This window comes from Trifolium pratense, linkage group LG4 (assembly GCF_020283565.1).
Source record: "Trifolium pratense cultivar HEN17-A07 linkage group LG4, ARS_RC_1.1, whole genome shotgun sequence".
NCBI classification, from domain to species: Eukaryota; Viridiplantae; Streptophyta; class Magnoliopsida; order Fabales; family Fabaceae; genus Trifolium; species Trifolium pratense.
The window spans coordinates 27,100,258-27,113,350 of NC_060062.1; the positions used below are offsets into that span (position 1 = coordinate 27,100,258).

Consider the following 13,093-nt stretch of genomic DNA (forward strand, 5'->3'; position numbering starts at 1 on the left):
CTTTTATACCATAATATATTAACATATTCATCATAACTATTTTTATTTATTTATTTATTTTCATATGCGGTAATATATTCTCATTTTGCCATATTAGTTTCTAGCTATACATTATAAACATTTTTTTTTTTAAATCCCAACCATGGCGGTTGACCTAACTTCTCTTTCCCTTGGAACAAAAGGTTACTTTTACAACAAAAACAAGCATCTTAGTGCATTTGCTACCCCAAAAGCCCATTATCTTATAATTAGGCTCCCTATTTCAGGAATATGGAAGATTTTTTATCGTTTGGTTCTTTTGGCATTGTTTGTGACTTCACTACCATTGATAAGTTCATCATTTGTTTCAAGAAACCCTAGTCTTGATGATTCAACCTCAAACATGAAGATTCTTCCACAACAACAACTCAATGAATTTGATAATTCCATCAACATGGATCAACTTTTAACCCTCCTCTTCAACGACCTAACGAACGATGGCCTTGTGAAGAAATCGAATCAACACAAAGTCATTTTCCTTGGAGATGAAGAACAAGGGTTTCATCAATTTCAGAGTCTCATTGATCAATACAACATGGATTTTATTCCACTGAATGATGTGGCGAAACAAAATTCGATTCTTGATGACACGGTTGATTTCGTCTTCACGTCCAACTTCCCCACTTCCTCACAATTCATTGATAGAACCCTAAAAACAAATGGCATTGTAGCGGTGGTGATTCTTAATGCGGACGGGTTTCGTAAGCCGTCAAACTACAAGGTAGTGTACATGAGAAGATTCGAGAAAGTAGTTATGGCAATGAAGAAAATAGAAAAAACAATCAGAGTAGGTAGCCAGCGAAAGCTGTGTGGATACGCAACTGAGGCAAAGAAAGCAGCACTTCAGAAACTCGAGGATGTTCTCCTCGAGCCTCCACGTGCTGCCTCGGGAAAATCAAGAGTGTATTTGAAGCGTACAAAATATTTACCTGATTTGATGGGTGACACCCTGGAAAGCTATCCTCGTCATGTTTTCATCGACGTAGGGTTGCCAAACAAGGATAGAGGTAGTGGAACAAATTGGTTTTTGAAGAATTATCCTACAAGGAACAAGAATTTTGAGATGTATAAGATAGAGACTGTGGCCGAGGGTTCGAGCGCGGCTCAAGTTGAAATGTCAGATTGGTTGACGAAAAATGTAAAAGATGAAGAGTATGTGGTGATGAAAGCTGAGGCTGAAGTTGTTGAGGAGATGATGAGGAGTAGGGCTATTATGTTGGTGGATGAGCTTTTCTTGGAGTGCAAGCCACATGGTTTGAATTTGAAACAAGGGACTAGAGGTAGAAGGGCTTATTGGGAATGTTTGGCTTTGTATGGAAAATTGAGAGATGAAGGAGTAGCAGTTCATCAATGGTGGGGTTAATTAATTAATTGCTTTTTTGGAGAAGTCATTAATTTATTATTGCATGAAATTCTCGTCAAATTGTACCTTATCATCACAACCTATTAAAAATGCTCATTAGAGACCATGCATTTTTTATATATAGACCTTGTGCTCATACATATATTATTTTATTCAGCACGATTTAGTACAAGTGTTGAATTGTATTTGGTGTTTGAGAGAGGGTAATCTGGATATGGAGACAAAGACTTGCCAAGTTTAAAGGCTTGAGAGAGTTAGAGAGATGGGAGTGTGGATCTAGATGGCCATAATTGGAGCAAAAAAAATTAAAGCCAATGATATGATCTATATTTCTTCTTGTTTTTTCATTCTTTTATTTTGCGGCTTTGTGTATTATTTCTACCTTTTCTATTTTGAAAAGGGTTACACAAAACTTGAGCATCTTCTTTTGTATCCAATGGAATTTATAGTAAGTTATACAAATACTGAATATAATGTTTTATTTTTATGGCTTGGTTAATTATTACTCACTTTGTTATGAATGTCATGACGTTTACAAAGCAAAATTATTTTAAAACAAATCCAATTTTTATTTACGCACTTTGTTCCTTTTTAGGTGTCTAAAAAGTTATAGAAATTTTTCATTCCTTTTTATTTGTTATTCTCAAAGAACAAAATGATATTCCTATATGAATAATGCTAGCAACACTTTTTAACAAACACACTCTCTTTTATTGGTTGAAATTCATATGGGTCTCATAAAAAAATGTGGACCCATATAAATTTTATGGGACCCATGTGAATTTCAACCAATAAAAGAGAGTGTGTTGGAGTGTGTTTGTTAAAGAGTGTGTTGCTAGCACTCCTCTTCCTATATATAAGGAACACATTGAGAAAAACACACTGACCAAGGAGACTTATTTTTTTTTATTAAAAATTCTAAAATGTTATGTGTTATTCCAAAACTAACCTTGTATATTAATTTATTGTTGCCTCTTGTATTTATCAATATAGATTGGTATTCTTGATTCCAATGTGACTCCTCCTATGCACAAGGCTAATTAACAAGGGTATAAAAGGGATTACCTATTTAATAAAAAATAAATTTAAAGAGTGTTTCTTATAAATAGGACCGGAGAGGGTATCTATTATTACATCTGTTCTTAAATATAAAATCATTTTTTATATTTTTCTTTGTCTCATTTTATAAGATCCTTTTTAAATTTCTAAAAGCATTAATTATTTTTTCCAAACATACCTCCAATTACTGTGCATATTTTTCTACAATATATAATAAATACTCTAAAAACACATTAACACATTCTCTCTCTTGAAAGATATAATTGTAAAAATAATATTAACGGTCAACAAATTAATACTACAATCTACTTGTTTAATCTACATAATTTTCAAAAGGGGTCTTATATTTAGGGTAGTATTGTTTTGTCAAATAATATCTAAATTAATAAAATATATTATTTTATTTGATACGTTCAAATTACATGAAAATGCGAAACAAATTGTTTGTGGTAATTTTTCACACAGTTTCCCGCAGTTTTATGTCATAACCGTCCGATCTAAAATATATGGTTGAGATCGTTTTAGGTAATTTTATAACAACAATCATTGGTACTATCTGATCTATAAATAATAGCCCAAATTTAAAACAATGTGAAAATTGTGTGATACTTTACTGTAGCGAATCTCGATCCATGAAGCCACGCACACCTTGACTTGTTCTTATGGCATAACTTATGCCCTAACAAAGATCTATCACTCCAAAACCCCAAAGATCTGATACAAAACATTGACACAAAATAATATAAATTAACAGTAAGGCATATATTGATCATTATGACACCCTAACAAGCATTCCAACCCAGCTGTAGAAGACATCTTGTTACCAACTCCAATTCCAAAAGTAATGTGTTCAGTAACTAAATCCCTCAGTCTGCTACAATTCGAACGCAGACCTTATGACAGCCCAAAAGATCTCAGCTAGCAACTCGGGATCTCTGCTCGTGCCACCAATAAGCTGCGGAAAAGCGAAGAGTCTGATACAAAATTAACAATCGGACCATCTGTCCGAAGCCATACGGACACAAATTTTAGAGATGCAACCCAGCTGCAGCTGGAACTCTGAACTGCAATTCAAAAAAACCAGAACAAATTCGAATATTGCCCTGCAACCTCCACTTACAGAACCTAAATTCTGAAGCACGGTTATAATAATATCACCATCCACTTTACAGTTTCGAGGCAAGTAATTGGATTTGTCATCCATTGAGAAATATCGTAATCGAAACTTCTTGACTTTACTCTCAACCAATTCCACAAAAGTAATTTGGCCTGTTCCGTAATCGCTAAAGCTGAAATATTCTTGTCCTGAAAAATCTTTGCGTTTCTAGCTTTCCAAATGCTCCATATGCATGCAAACCAAATGGTTCGAAGTCCAGCTTCTGTACCGTTACTCCTTTGCACTATCTTTGTGAACGCGTCAAAACGTGTAATACACTCATTATGCATAACCGAGTTCACCTCTATCCACTTGCATATAGTCATCCAAACTTCATACACAATATTACATTCGAAGAGGATATGTGATGATGACTCCACCCTTTCACAATTCCTTGCACAGTTAACTGCAGCACTAATTCCTCTCTTACTAAGATTTTCTTTTGAAGGAATACGATTTTGGAATACCTGCCACCCAAAAATTGTCACCTTTCATGGCACCAATTTGTGCCACACCTTTTTATATGGTGTTTGATTCCCCAAATATTACTTAAAAAGAATAAATAAAAAATTCCTAACGGTGGGAGTGAGAAGGCCACGTTTCTATTTTTTTTTTGTTACACACGTTTCTGATTGTGTTTGAGACAATAAAAAAAATTATTCATTTTATTTTCTGAAACTTGAACCTAACCACTTTAGATTAGGCCAACAAAAATAGATTAGCAAAATATTAGGACTTTAATCCCACCCCGTGTTTCTTTTCTACCTCCCGTTTTTTCATTTTTATCCTTGTATAAAAATTTCCGAACGTGTTTTTCGAAGTTTTTCTAGTTCAAATTCGAAAAATATATTCTTAAGTTTTTTTCCAAGAAAAAATAAATTTGGAAAACGCGTTCCTAAATATTTATTCAAGGGCAAAAATGGAAACTTGGGGTAGAAAAGAAACACAGGTGGTAAGATAAACTTCCTGTTAATTATATACATTCATTTTACATTATTCAAACCATACCCTTTTCATAAGAACCGTAACAGTTTCACCCATCATATTCAACTAGATACTACATTATTCAAACAAACTCACCATGTGATATCCAATATTGATTGATCACAAGATAAATGTTTCATGACCCATCAACATACAACCCAACCATTGTTTTATACATCAATGAAAGAACAATGCTTGGAAAACAAAATTTCTAACACAGCTATAAGTAATCCAACATTTGTTTAGAACACTGTACAAATTAAAAAACAATACAAACTTTCAGTACTCGTGTATCCCTTTTTGAATCACTTCCAATTGCAACAACTACCAAATATATAAATAGCACAGGTGAAAAGCACTCTTAACTGCAAGAATTCACACGCACAACACCATTATTACAAGTACTAGTTTTTGCTGTTTAAACAGCAAAAACACGTACTTGTAGCAGGATCTGACGAGCATTGGCAATACAAAGCTTCAAAGCTTAGCTATGGCACAGGACTAGAAAAAAAGACATGCAAATCCAAAGCATGTGATCAATTGGGCAAGTGCAGCATCAGCACCTGAAATGTGGCAACTTGCCTAAAGAACACAAACAATGAAAAAAAGTTGTTTCAGAACCCCACAACTTTGCTAATTGCAAGTAAGAAACACTAGACAAAAGTTCAATGAGATCCTTCTAAAGATTTAATTTCAAAACTGCAACATTTAAAATTTTCTAAAGGAAGTTAATTAAAAATTCAATGATATTGCAGGAACCTACAGATCAATTTAACCATAAAAACTATGAACAGTATCAAAAGCTACTAAGAAATAGTCATAAGATACTGCAAAATAGTTAATATTTAATCATGTTTTACTTGAATCAGTACGATCAAGTTATTTTGTTTTATTTTAAATAAAAGTGACACAAGGCTATATAGTGACTTCTGGTTTGCAGCAAGATAAAGGCATCCACATAAAATAAAGGGTATCTAATAAAACTTGATTATTGGATTATGCATGTACAAGTACCACTATTAATGAAATATATAGTTGATTCTAAATCCTGGTCGACGTAGGTTCTATCGCATACAAGAGAAACATGGAAACCAAAAAGGATGAAAAAAATTGATCAAAAACCCAGATATAGGGTTAAGTACTATGGTTACAAGGAAAACTAGAAGAAAACTATTGCTATTGAGAAAAAACTGAAATATTGTCTTACAATCTCAAGAAACCACCTTATATTGGATAGAAATCCTATTTTAATTCAAATTATTCCTTGGAATAAATCTATTTCTAGCAAGTAGTTTACATAAAAAAAGACAAAAATAACATATATTGCTTTGTGTCACTCAAAAAATCCTATTGATTCGACTTCAAATAATCCAGATTCAACTAGTAAAGAGCCAAATTCAACTATTAGATGCAAGTTCAGTAGTGAAGATAAGAAGTTCAATAGTAGAGTAGTTAGTTATCAAATATTTAAGGCCTAAGAATCAAAATTGTTATCCACTCTCCATGCAAAACAGATTAGACATGGCAATAAAACTCATACCCGCGGGTACCCGCCCAAACCCTATCCGCTTTGACGGGGAAAATCCGAGTTGACTGGGTTTGGGTTCGGGTTTGGGTTTTCCCCAATTTTAAAAGACGGTGTTGGGGCGGGTAATGGGACATTGATACCCACCCCGAACCCGTCCCCAAGCCCGCCCCGCTTATATTATTTTACCTATTTTAAATTAGAAACCCTTAAAAATCTCTTAAATTACATTCATATGTTTGTTTTTTATTTTTAATTTGAGTATTAAACAAACCGTTTTCTCTATTTTTTTTCTTTATTTAAACAAATATTGTCGAAATAAAATACTAAAGTACAATCCAAATTCATGTGGGGAAGAGGCGTAATGGGGATACCCGATCCCCGTTGGGTATGAATTTAGGGTTATACTTTTTATCCCTGCTTGAAATTGGGACGGGTTTGGGGGAGATACCCGAACTTTATGGGTTTGAGTTTGGGGAGGGCAAAATCCACCCCCGCCCCGTTGCCATGCCTAAATCAGATTGATCAACAAATGCAAGAGAGATAGACTCCTTAATTCTTGCTCCAACATTAACTATGATTGTTTGCTCTCAAATCCTAAACAATATATTCAACAAATTTAAGGGCATATATCATTAACTATGGATAGACTTACTCATTAAAATCAATATATCATAGTAGAAGTGTATTAGTTTCCCTTATTGACAACATCCTTTCCTTTGATGATTATGACCGGACACTGAGCATGGTGGGCACAGTAGTTGCTAACACTTCCAAGGAACATCCTGCAATAAAAAAGAGGAAGAAGCACTGTGAGTGTCTTAGTCCATATAGTTTCCATTTTTAAAGTTAAATTGTTCAAACCAATAAAATATGAAAAATACAAGATTTGATGTAAAATGTAGAGCATTTATCCTAATGTCCAAAATGTAAACGGAAGCAGATCTATATCTGCAGATAAATGACAAAAGACTAAGAAAAAAGATTAATGATTAAGAAGTTACTTATGAGCCTTTTTAGTTTTTACTATGTAGGCTAGGTCATAGGCCCCTGTAGGCCGGCCTGGCCTATTCCCACCTCTAAAACCGGCACAACTACATCTTAAGTTTTGATCCTATCTCAATCCCACAAAACCAACTTACAAAGTTAGAATTGCCTAAGCTTAGAAAATTTTATTTATATTTTACACTATATCTCTAGACAATATTGGACCACAGTGTCTGGCCACTTGATCTAAGTGTGAAAATTTCCAATATCTTCCCTGGTACTAGTATTACTTTAGGATCACAGTGTCTGGCTACTTGTCAACATTATCATCATATATAAAGAATAATAAATTGTTCAGATGGTTTTTTTAATGCCATTTTGTGAAATGTGATGTCCTAATAAAGCTCAAAAATACCATAAATAATGTCAATTGATAGTGTAAATTATTTTTTTGGTCAAGTAGCCTAGTGGCTAGAATTCCGGCCTTTAAAGGTGAAGTCTAGTGTTCAGGGTTTGAACCCTCGCACTTCCATATATAATGCGATGTCCCTGCCAATTGAGTTAAGCTCACGGGGACAATTGCTCGTGTAAATTAATGTGTAGATTTATGGCAATTATCAAAATTTGTCAACAGTCAATTTGTACCTCTTAATAGGTCCAAAAGCTCGAGAGCCAATCACAAGCACATCAGCATGCAAATCCTGTACAGTTTCACAAATCTTCTCCTTTGGATCGCCAATAACAACATGGGTGCTGACTTCAGTCTGCTACAAATAGAGAAAAATCAATCGTAACTAAAAAAAAATGAAATTGGGGGATTCAAACAACACAGTCCTTACCTCTCAAACCCTGATGTTACTCCCCCCCCAAACAACTAAAACACCAATTCTCATATATTATGCCAAAATTATAAAATAAAATAAAAAATTGGTTATGCCAAATTCTCATATTATGCGAGTAAACCGGCTTACAATGCTACACAAGTAACCAATTCTCATATTATTACTGTTCAATAAACATTCTATGCGAGTAACACAGTTTACAATGTAATCAACATTTGGAAAAATAGATAGCCTAAATTGATAGTTAAACACTTAAACCAATCACACTGAATTTGAATTATTGCTAAATAAATAAATAAAATAGATAGCCTAAGAAAACAAAAACAACAAAAAAGACTTTCTTCATTTTCCATTTGATTTTTTTTTTGTTACATTTATGAATTTAATTTGTATGCACTATAAGTTTTTAAAAAAAGTTACAACACATGCAACAAATTACGTATCAATATTACCTATGTGGTGATACATGAATGAATACATCTATGAAACTATTTTACTTGCATACCAATTAAATTAAACTCTTCATATATTTAAATTTCTAAAGATCTCTGCACCATGAACAGCCTTTTTTTCACAAATTCCAGCGATTGCATATGGAAACACAACAATTATTAAAAAAAAAGGTTTAAATATGATGTTAGTCGATGTAAATATAACTTTTTTTTTTGTTTTAGTCCCTCTGAATTTTTTTGTTTGGTTCGGTCATACAAAATTCAAAAACGGTTGTTTTTAGTCCCTAACACCACCTTATTGGGACATGTGGTTCCACGTAGCGTGATTATATATTGGACCTCATATCACTTCAGGACTAAAAACACTAATTTTTTTAATTTGCAAACTGAACTCAAACAAAAACACTTGCAGGATTAAAACCAAAAAATGTTATTGTTAGAAATCATGGAATCATAGGGATGAAGATCATAGATGTAAGCAAGATAGAAAGCATAGGAGTATTCATGAGGAAAATACTCATAAGAATTCATATTAAATGAATATAGATTGATAAAAGAATGAGTAAAATGTACAATGGAGTGACTTATTTATAGATCTACTTTGAGTAACTAACTCACTAACTAATCAACTTTCTAATCTCCTAACCAACTTGATACCCTAACAACTAACTCAAGTTGATTAACTAACTATCGATATTCTTACCAATTACTTCCTCCGGTCTTAAATATAAGCAAAAGTCAAAATATATTTAGTCTAAATTTGAGCAAAATACGTTTTGACTTTTACTTATATTTAAGACCGAAGTATCTTTGTTAATGTTGATATCATTTTTTTTTAGATATACGAACATAAAGTGGAATGACCGGGTGTCCAACCTAGCAATTTTAGCATTTATGTCAGTTGAGCTAGGATTTGTGGACGATGCTAACTAATATCATATTTAAACCAAAATAAATGAGTAAAAAATTAATTTAACTGTAGAGTTACATTGAATTGGGAGCAAATTCCGAAAGCGTGATCAAGTATAGAATCAGTTATTCGCTTCTGGTGAGCTTCAATTGCAGCAGCAAACGCGGGAACTTCGAGATCACCTAGCAAAAAAGAAGAAGTTGGAATTAGAATGGTGAAAATTGAAAAGGAGAAGTTAAAGGATGAAAGAAAATGTACTGAACTGGGGCCACCGAAAGGGATAGAACCGGGATTAAGACCGGTGGCGATTGACGGCGGAGATTGAACATGGAAGATGATAAAAGAACCGGCGTTGGTGGAATCGGGTGTAGGTGATCGGAGCTTTAGATTTTCTAACGCCCAGCGGAGAGCGTTCATGCTTTCTTCGCTTCCGTCTACAGCTACTACTACTACACCGAGGTTTCCGTATTCAGACATAGCTTTGCTTGATTTGATTTGGTTTGGTTTATTGACTTCCCAGTTCTCCTTCTATCTTTTATCTAGGTAGTTAGTTGCTTCCTTTGACTTTCTTTTTGGAGGTTGCTTTTGTTGATTTTCTTTTGGATTATCTTACTTAATAATAAGTTTTTGTCTCTCTAATATGTACCAAATTTTATTTTTAATTCTACAAATAAAAAAATTGAATTTTAGTACTCTAAATTTTTAGTTTTTAATTCCTTATTTTTTCAAAAGTTCGCATGTTTCAAATGACTTTTTTCAAAAACATATTATATGACTTGTTTGTTTTTGGGTTCTATGAAATTAAAGAAATCATCGTCCATTCAATCACTCAGCAAAAACGTTATCTCAGCTATTGGACAAAGTCAAAATTTACTCGTTTATTTGGTTGAAGTTGAAGATGACGAATGGGGACTAAAATTAAAAACTGAAAATTTAAAGGGATCAAAGTTCGAAGGAAATTTTTAGATGACTAAAAATAAAATTTGATTATTTAAAGAGATTAAAGACATACTTCTTCTACCCCTTATTATAAGAAAATATTTACTTTTTTGGTGCATTTGATTCGTAAGACAACAAGAACTGGACAGAACAACACATGACAAAACAAGATAATACAGCACAGGACAAAACTGTACCGGATAGATATAGGGTGATAATATTTTTATATTCGAAAATAAAATGAATATTTTCGTATTTTTTATAGTTGTACTGTGGACAAAAAGTTGTCCTATGGTTTAGTGAGGGACAAAAAATCTTGTTTTTGTCCTGTCCCTTGCTACCTTATTTGTCCAGTCTCATAACCAGTTTAAAATCAAATAGGGTACAACAAAAGTTATTCAGTCAAATCCTCTGTTTTTCAGCCGATCAAACACACCCTTTATGTTTATTGAATGTTTGATGTATTTGATCTATAATATAGACTATATACATCAAACATTATCCATCATTTAAAGAATAACTATGTCTAGATAGTGCTTCCGTAAAAAAAGTATTAGTTATTTATTATTAAAAATTATACAAAAATTAATGTTTTCTAAATATACATTGAAACAAATCGAACACTTTATATGATAACATTTATCTTTAAAGCATCTCCAATAAGAGTATTAAAGAGAGTATCGTAGGTTAATGATCCGTACTTTAATTTTTTTATCATTGGAGTTTTGTGATACGGTACCTTATTTAAGGTATCATATCATCAATTTTATATCATTAATTTCGGTTAAGAAATACTTCATCCTTCCAAAATTATAAGAGAAAAATCTCCACTTTTTTATCCCAGGAAAAACAATTTTCAAAAATATTTTTTCCTTAATCTCGTAAAATTAAATGCAAAGTGCATTTAATTTTCTCCCCCTCATCTTTTCTCAATAATCAACAACCAATAAAAATTATTTTTACATTTTCTCATGCAACTTATCCCAAGGAAAACCCACAAAAATATATTTCAAATTATCATGTTTTACTTTTCCTTAATAAGTGTGATTTTTGTTTTTTCTTTTATAATTTGGGACGGATAGAGTAAATATAAAAGGGGACCACTTGCTAATATTAATAATGTATGATATCCAATGTGGTATCACTATTGGAGCAAAATATATATGAGTTACATAAGTATTAAATGACATTACATGTACCACTTATTAGTAATGTATAGGCTTAAATATAGTTTTGGCCTCCTAAGTTTCACAATTACTTGATTTTGACCCCTCACATTTCAATTGCTTGATTTTAACCCTCTAAGTTTCATAATTGCTTGATTTTAGCCCCCAAGTTTCAATTGCTCGATTTTGGCCCCCCAAGTTTACCCCATTTTGCATTTGCTAGCCCCCCGTTGACTTTTTTGACTAAAAATTGCTTATGTGACATTTAAAAAAAATTTAAAATATGTTTTAATTAAAAAAATTTAAAAATAATAATATTTTCTTTTATAAAAATGTATTAAAAATTATTTTTTAATAAAAGGTTTAATAATTATTTTTTATTTAAAAAAAAGTTTACAAAGTTTTAAAAAAATAGTTCATAAAATGTTTTTTTTACTTTTTTATATAACAAAATTATTTTACAAACTACATATAATAAGAAAAATATTTTATAATTTAATTTTAAAAAACAATTTGTAATTTATTTATTTTTAAATACTTACTTAATTTTAAAATGCTACATAACCAATTTTTAATCAAAATATTCAACGGAGAGCTAGCAAATACAAAAGGGGGTAAACTTGGGGGCCAAAATCGAGCAATTGAAACTTGGAGGGCTAAAATCAAGCAATTGTGAAACTTAGAGGGTTAAAATCAAGCAATTGAAATGTAGGGGAGCAAAATCAAGCAATTATAAAACTTAGGGGGACAAAACTGCATTTAAGCCTAATGTATAATACCCAAATTGACATCACAATTAGAGATATCCTTATATATTCGTAAATAAATATGATAAAAGTATGTCATGTGTACATAACACAAAAGTTTTATGTTAAATATGATGAACTACTTCCAAGATTAAGTGTCTCGCTTGTTACATTTCCTCTATACTTTTTTTTTATTTTTTTTATTTAGGTTTTTACAAAGGTACAAAGGGTCATGCTAACTTAGTATTCGGGGCACTAATTAAGGTAATTAAAATTGATAAATTTTATATTAAAATAAGTATTTTATATATTTTGAAAAAATAGATTACACAAGTTCTAAAATTATTTTACTATATTGTTCCTTAATTAGTACTTTAGGGATACTGATTATCATTTTCCTTTTATAATAAATAAATGAATGGATTCAAGTATTAAAAGATTTGGATCCAAGTGGTAAATAATTGGATGGTTTTGAGATATGGTCTTGGCAGCAAATAAAAAATTTAATAGTTAGGATGAATCTAAGAATAACTTAAAATATAAAAATACAATTTAGCCTTTTAAGGGAACACTCGATTGTAACCGAGAAAAGTACTTTCTATTCCACAAAAGTCATCATGGTTGGTCATTATACACAACTTTAAAAAGAAAATTGTTATATATATATATATATATATATATATATATATATATATATGGGGTTTTCTAACTTAGACCCTAGTTAGGTCTAAGTTAGCAAGGTGCACCTTTTCAATTGGACCAAAATACCCATTCTTTTAATTTTTGAAAGAATAGAGCAACAGGGGCATTTCTGTAATTTTACATAAAAAAAAAATACTGACACGCGCCCCCACCTTCTTAAAAATTAATAGACGTGGATCCAGTGTCGCGCGCGTACGGAAGGACCATGGTTACAGACCGTTGA

General features: G+C 31.9%; 2 protein-coding genes across 4 annotated transcripts; one reads left to right on the top strand and one right to left on the bottom strand.

The window, feature by feature from the left end:
• Nucleotides 1–226: 226 nt before the first annotated feature.
• Nucleotides 227–1,895, top strand: LOC123920101. The gene has a single exon (XM_045972243.1). The coding sequence runs from the start codon at nt 383–385 to the stop codon at nt 1,400–1,402; it is 1,020 nt and encodes a 339-aa protein (XP_045828199.1). The 5' UTR covers nt 227–382; the 3' UTR covers nt 1,403–1,895.
• Nucleotides 1,896–4,701: 2,806 nt separating this feature from the next.
• Nucleotides 4,702–9,932, bottom strand: LOC123920104 (universal stress protein PHOS34). 3 transcript variants are annotated; one of them, XR_006813427.1, is made up of 6 exons: nt 9,581–9,909; nt 9,396–9,499; nt 7,759–7,880; nt 6,782–6,911; nt 5,113–5,183; nt 4,702–5,026 (listed from the first exon to the last, which is right to left on the bottom strand). XR_006813427.1 is itself a non-coding variant. In XM_045972245.1 (5 exons), the coding sequence occupies exons 1-4, from the start codon at nt 9,792–9,794 to the stop codon at nt 6,815–6,817; spliced, it is 534 nt and encodes a 177-aa protein (XP_045828201.1). In that variant the 5' UTR covers nt 9,795–9,932; the 3' UTR covers nt 4,702–5,183; nt 6,782–6,814. The 3 variants fall into 3 exon arrangements, 2 of the variants coding, with proteins under 2 accessions (XP_045828201.1, XP_045828200.1); XM_045972245.1 differs by having other exon boundaries at nt 4,702–5,183; nt 7,759–7,877; nt 9,581–9,932; XM_045972244.1 differs by having other exon boundaries at nt 4,702–5,183.
• Between the last annotated feature and the right edge of the window lie 3,161 nt (nt 9,933–13,093).

Bases quoted from the DNA above. Each gene is read 5' to 3' on its own strand.
- LOC123920101 (XM_045972243.1), top strand. From the start codon at position 383: ATGAAGATTCTTCCACAACAACAACTCAATGAATTTGATAATTCCATC.
- LOC123920104 (XM_045972244.1), bottom strand. From the start codon at position 9,794: ATGTCTGAATACGGAAACCTCGGTGTAGTAGTAGTAGCTGTAGACGGA. The intron at 9,500-9,580 runs GTTCAGTACATT...CTTTTTTGCTAG, and splicing joins TATCCCTTTCGGTGGCCCCA to GTGATCTCGAAGTTCCCGCG. The intron at 7,881-9,395 runs GTAACTCTACAG...CTCTATTTGTAG, and splicing joins GAATTTGCTCCCAATTCAAT to CAGACTGAAGTCAGCACCCA.